Raw genomic sequence first — 5,879 nt, 5'->3', positions numbered from 1 at the left:
TTCGGATGGACCGAATATGCTAAATTTTAATACCCGCTCTTGGCAGTATTTTTAAATTTTCACACCAAAATTTGCAGTATGTAAAATAAATACCGAAAATCCCAGCAAAATTGCGGACGTAAGAAACGTAAGCAAACGTAATGTGGGTGTCTTCGCTGGCATAGCGGAGACACGATCCCATTTATGACCAACATTATATTATTTTTTATATACATTAAAGTTGTTTATGCCAACAATTCAAAAAAGTCGTCTTAGAAGTTGTTTGGGATATTTTTTAAGTTTAATAAAACATGGAACCTTAAGAAAAAATAACTAGGAGCTCTTAGAAAGGCTTAACTTAGGAAATAAGATAAGATCTGATCCGAAAGGTTAGTGTAAATGGGGAATATTTAAAAAATCTATAATATATAAAAAAAAACATTTACAAAATATGTAAGTAAATAAAAATACCAATAAAGAACAAACCCTTCGAAATTTAAAAAGCCTCATACTTTAGCATAACTCTCCCGTTTTTATGCATATTTATTACACATTTAGATACAATTCGCATTGATATTTCGAGCAGGTATTTAAAATTAAGGCAAAATCTGTTCGCAAAACTAATTTTAATGAGCCAAGTGCATTAACGACTTCGATTTTTCGGTTTAGGTGCGAGTTATTTTAGTTCAACTTGGTGGTGGTACGGCAGTAGTTAACTTAGTTCTTGGAATACATGTCACATCTCAACGCCTGTCGTTTCTCTTTACTAATTTTTCACAATAATTTATTTGGGTTTTCTCGAATTCAATCTCGATTTTCGACACTTTTAGCTTAACTTTAATGTTCATCATCATGAGTTTGCGTATACGCTTTGATCGGCGTACGGATTCCGTTTTGGTTATGGCCTTGATTTATTTACACTAACTCCAGACGCTTCATCTCCTTGAAGAGCTCGTGGCCCATTTTGGCAGGACTCCTGGTCACAATGACGCCGGCCTTTTCCAGGGCGGCGATCTTGTCGTTGGCACCTCCCTTTCCACCGGAAATGATGGCTCCAGCGTGACCCATGCGACGACCGGGTGGCGCCGACACTCCGGCGATGAACGAGACCACAGGCTTGGCCTTGATGCCCTGCAATAACATAAAAAGCCAATTTAGTAACTGCTAGAACTAAGCGATCTTAGCCTCTCCTACCGAATTGTACTCGGTCAGGTAGTCGGCAGCCTTCTCCTCGGCCACGCCTCCGATCTCGCCGATCAGAATGATGCCCTTGGTCTCGGGATCCTTCAGGAAGACCTCCAGGCAGTCGATGAAGTCGGTTCCGTTGAACGGATCACCGCCAATGCCCACGCAGAGGGTCTGGCCCAGGCCGACCTCGGTGGTCTGGTGGACGGCCTCGTAGGTCAGGGTTCCCGAGCGGGAGACCACTCCGATCTTGCCGCGCTTGTGAATGTGACCCGGCATGATGCCGATCTTGCACTGTAATTCGGAAAAAATAAAGATATTAGATATGACTTTAATAGAAAATAAATCTAAACAATATTATATACCGCGTTTAAGTCCCTAAAATGTTATTATTTCCATTTTAAATTAAAAATGAAACTTATTTTTAAATTACTAGAATACTTGCTACGTTAAACATGCTAATTAAAATTAATTTAAATGCGCGCTCAAAAACATAACTATGTGATACTATTGCTAATTTGATTAACAAACAGTTTTACTTATTAGACCATTCGATTTAATGTTAATTCAAAGACCAAGTTCAAGGCGAACCAGTTTATTTACTGAAAACATATAGCATTGATTGATTTTCAAACAGATAACCTATTGATCTGTATAAAACAGTTCAAAATAAAATAACAAATATTATAGATTTATTTTTAATTCCTTTAAGGACGCATAAAAAGAATATTCAACTGAATGATTATGTTATCATATTGATGCTATACGTTTTGATTCATAGTTCAAAGTGAGTTAGGGAGGCAATTAATTGGAAAACACTTAAAACAAAATGATTAATGACTAAGAAATAGATTTGTAAATGCCTACTTCTTGTAGTTTTATGACGCATAGAAAGATAAGCGTCATAAAGGGTAATAAAACTCGTTATATTTGACGACAGACCAAGAAACCATACTTGATTTAAGGCACAAGGTCCACTTTCGAAATACTGTGGTGTGTTAATGAATAGATTTACGCATTTTAAAGACAATCGAATTTAAAAATGAATACTAAATAGACATTGTTATATATTCTTCCTCTCGAACGTCATACCAAGAGATAAGAAATCACCAGATGATAGTGGACTTTGCACCCCGGCGAAGCTTATCTTTAAGACTCCAAAGAGGTACGAACCTGTTCGGGGGCGATGATTCCCGGGCAGTTGGGCCCCACCAATCGCGACTTGCTCTGGCTGATGAGGGCGTGCTTCACCTTCACCATGTCGTGCTGCGGCACTCCCTCCGTGATGCACACGATCAGGGGGATCTCCGCCTCCAGGGCCTCGATGATGGCGGCCGCAGCACCCGGTGGCGGCACATAGATGACGGTGGCATGTGGATCGGTGGCCTTCTTGGCCTCCGCCACCGAGGCGAAGACGGGCAGTCCCAAGTGCTGGGTGCCTCCCTTCTTGGGGGAAATGCCGCCGACCAACTTGGTGCCGTACTCCAGAGCCTGTTGGCTGTGGAACGTTCCCTGTTTGCCGGTGAATCCCTGGCAGATCACTCGCGAATCGCCGTTCAGCTTCAGGTTGCCGCGGGTCTTGTTGTACTGCGAATTGCAGCGCACGCCGGCAACGAAGCCATCTGAAAGATACAAAATGAAATGGTTATTAATGTTTTTCAGGGTAAATTATCATATCATGGGGCCCAGCAGATCCCCAAATGGTAATAGCAATACAATGTTCAACATGTTCCCCATTAGAGTCACATTTAAATAATATATTTATTTAAAACTTGCAAAGATTCATGTCACAGCATTATCTGTGAACATTTTCGGCTGATCTATAAAAGCCAGGGATTTTGTTTCAGAAGTTAAGTCACTAGCAAAATGAAACTCTTAATAGTTTTCTTTCAAATCGAAGCCAATTGCAGGAATACGACTAAGCCTCTCAGCGATCCTCATTGTGGTATACTTCCAATTTGTTACTATAATGGCTGAAACAAACAAGTCTTTGAAAATGAGTCCGGTAGACGTGGTGAAAATGGACAGGTGGGTAATAAATAGTATGTTAAACTTTAAACGCGCTTATTTTATTAAATTCTATCAGGCTTTTGTTATATAAGGAAGGAAAATGCCCTACTGCCAGCTCGCTCCAATGAGTTATGAAAATAGTTTGAACTAGTAAAGTTTTATTTCTGTGAACAAATTTAGCCTCCTGTACAATCAATTGGTTTTGCAACGAATACAACCTCAACTAAAATAGGAGAAAACACTATAGTCAAGGGTCTCGTCTATCATACGTATACCACTTACTCCATACTTACTTATTATTGAATTAATTTATATTGGGTATATAGCATGTTTATAAGTATACTATATTTTACCTTATCATACCCTTCAACTATCTTTTAATAAATATTCTTAAACCTTTTTAAGGCCTCGTTGTTTACTTGAAATATATATATTATACTTGAAAGTCTTGAACCATGAAAAAACAAAATGAAGTAAAATTTCTTAGTTCGTGCCAAAAAATACAAAAAATCTTCCAGACAGTTTTGTGTTCTTAAAGTACGTGATTCAGCATAGGCTGAAAGATGTTGACCAGTAAATTTCCCAGTAAATATAAATGGATTTTACAAACCCCAGTCATTCATTTCCAAACTTTCTACAACACAGCATGAAGAGTTTTAGCATCGCTTTTATCCTGGGTGACTTTTTATTGCTATTTCAATAGGCTACATTTAACCGACTTATATTTTAGTTTTCCTAATACTACAAGTCCAGGGTAAATGCAATTTGCCCATCCCAGAATACCTTCACCCTCTATGTGGGATTGCTAGAGAGTGTGTTTTTGATGGGGGCAATGAGGTTGACATCACAAATCAATCTTGTAGACGTAGAGAACAAGGAAAACCACGTAGGTATTGAATAATTTAAAAAAAAAATTGATAATGCTAAATGGTTTACAAATTTTTCAGCATTTTTGAAAATTGAAAATGGATATTGTGAATCGAACCAAACTCAATGTCCAAGATACCCTTAAAATAATGAATGTGTTTCTCCAATAATCTATAATGTTATGTAATTAAAAGAAAATGTTCCGGTATTTACTCTGAGGATCTTTAAAAATCTTGTAGCACGTCTAAAATGCTTAATCTCATCTTAAATTTTGTACCCTAAACACCATTATGAGGGCTATGGGTTTTATTTTTATTTTATGTGAGTTTCTGTACTGTTAAGAAGAAATAAACCAATTCTTTTTTGCCAAATACAGCTATTAAAATATTAGAAACAATTAGCAAAAGTGATTGCGATGGATATATTAAGCCGGTTGGAAATCCTTTCTGTGCAATTGGTGCAAAATGCAACTATCAAGCGTTTAATATTTGGGACGTGGGACAAGAGCAGTGTAAACGTGCGGAAAAAGGATTGCCTGGTAGGTGTGTTCCAATTGACACATTAAATTCGGTAAAGCTTATCTATATTTTCAGTATTTTTAAAAATTAAGGCCGGAAAATGTCCGTCAAACAAACCAGCATGCAGAAAAACTAGATAAAAGTAATATTAATTTATACAATGTCCTCAGGACGGCCCAAATGTTAAAATATCTTGAGGACTTCATAGATAATTTTCAATAAAAGAATGATTTAGAACGAAATTTAAGTGCTTTCTTTTCGTAATTGTTTTTAGTTTTTATAATAAATGACGAATTTTCCATTTATTACTCTGCTAAACTTTAAAAATCGTGGAAAAAGTGTTAAATATTACATTTCCCTGGTGAATTTCGTACTGTAAACATATTTATGATGTTACTCTAACTGAAAAACGTAAACTTTTTCAAGAACTTTCAAGCACCATGAGGTTTAAAGTTTATATATCATTAGAACAAAATAATTTTAGGTGTTCCTCGTCAATATACCTAAGCGAAACACATTCATAAATCTTATTTAATGAAAATAAACTTAATATACCTTCTATTTTCCAGAGCAAATTCTTCCAAATCTAACTATGTATAAGTTGCTAGGATCTAATACAATGTCACTAAGATATAACAATATGAATCGAGAAAATGTTCAACATTTTTTGGAAAAGTTTAGGCAGATAATGTGAAATTCTCTAGTGATCTGCAGGGCGAGGATCCACTGTACTTGTTGCCGAAATTACGGTTGTTTGTACGATGGGTCACATGCAAGCGAACCTTGAACACACCCCCCGCACCCTCCTGCCGAGAGGTATCTCTTCCTCTTTTCCGAAGCCACGTATCTGCGGGTTTGCAAATTAAGCCGATTGTTAATCCCAATTGAAGCTGACTAATCAGCAGATCTTTCGGAACGACTGGTGCCCTCTATTTGTTTGCCTCTTCGCTCTTTTTGTGCCATAAATCCATCGAAGTTATATAATTTATTATGCTATTATGCTATGGCGCGTGTGTTAGGCAACCGATTTCGGGGATACGAACCTCGCACTTTCAGCAGGGCCCTCATTGAAGCAGCCATGTTATCTCTGTGTGGCGGTTGTGCGATAAAAACAGCTTTACTTAATTAAAACGCGTTTAATTAATGCGAAATCTGCCGAACAGAAGGTTACGCCGTGCGATCTGGCAACGCTGGGCCGCCTACGATTTAGTGGTGGGTGCTTTTAAGGGATGCCAGATGGTTGGATTCGTTATATTTTGCAGTGATGATGGTTCCGCCTTTTTCCGGACAGATCTAGCTATTTTTTTCTATACAGTTACA

The 5,879-nt window shown here is 37.6% G+C and overlaps 2 protein-coding genes across 2 annotated transcripts; one reads left to right on the top strand and one right to left on the bottom strand.

Annotated features, from left to right (window-relative positions):
• Window positions 1-491: 491 nt before the first annotated feature.
• On the bottom strand, window positions 492-5,761 carry LOC119554314 (succinate--CoA ligase [ADP/GDP-forming] subunit alpha, mitochondrial). The gene is made up of 4 exons (XM_037865175.1): window positions 5,603-5,761; window positions 2,338-2,786; window positions 1,174-1,458; window positions 492-1,110 (listed from the first exon to the last, which is right to left on the bottom strand). The coding sequence occupies exons 1-4, from the start codon at window positions 5,637-5,639 to the stop codon at window positions 895-897; spliced, it is 987 nt and encodes a 328-aa protein (XP_037721103.1). The 5' UTR covers window positions 5,640-5,761; the 3' UTR covers window positions 492-894.
• LOC119554315 (accessory gland protein Acp63F) lies at window positions 3,805-4,451 on the top strand. The gene is made up of 3 exons (XM_037865176.1): window positions 3,805-3,851; window positions 3,905-4,060; window positions 4,122-4,451. Exons 1-3 carry the CDS (start codon window positions 3,821-3,823, stop codon window positions 4,184-4,186), a joined length of 252 nt encoding a protein of 83 aa, XP_037721104.1. The 5' UTR covers window positions 3,805-3,820; the 3' UTR covers window positions 4,187-4,451.
• Window positions 5,762-5,879: the final 118 nt, after the last annotated feature.

This window comes from Drosophila subpulchrella, chromosome 3L (genome assembly GCF_014743375.2).
Source record: "Drosophila subpulchrella strain 33 F10 #4 breed RU33 chromosome 3L, RU_Dsub_v1.1 Primary Assembly, whole genome shotgun sequence".
NCBI classification, from domain to species: Eukaryota; Metazoa; Arthropoda; class Insecta; order Diptera; family Drosophilidae; genus Drosophila; species Drosophila subpulchrella.
The sequence above is the reverse complement of the archived record's forward strand: the minus strand, read 5'-3'. Positions and strand labels throughout refer to the sequence as shown.

What these genes read in the sequence shown, in the direction of transcription:
- LOC119554315 (XM_037865176.1), top strand. Translation starts at nt 3,821, where the DNA reads ATGAAGAGTTTTAGCATCGCTTTTATCCTGG. An exon ending in TAGCATCGCTTTTATCCTGG is followed by an intron (nt 3,852 to 3,904) that starts GTGACTTTTTAT and finishes CTTATATTTTAG; the next exon opens with TTTTCCTAATACTACAAGTC. An exon ending in TAGAGAACAAGGAAAACCAC is followed by an intron (nt 4,061 to 4,121) that starts GTAGGTATTGAA and finishes CAAATTTTTCAG; the next exon opens with CATTTTTGAAAATTGAAAAT.
- LOC119554314 (XM_037865175.1), bottom strand. Translation starts at nt 5,639, where the DNA reads ATGGCTGCTTCAATGAGGGCCCTGCTGAAAGTGCGAG. An exon ending in GGCCCTGCTGAAAGTGCGAG is followed by an intron (nt 2,787 to 5,602) that starts GTTCGTATCCCC and finishes TGTATCTTTCAG; the next exon opens with ATGGCTTCGTTGCCGGCGTG. An exon ending in GAATCATCGCCCCCGAACAG is followed by an intron (nt 1,459 to 2,337) that starts GTTCGTACCTCT and finishes TCCGAATTACAG; the next exon opens with TGCAAGATCGGCATCATGCC.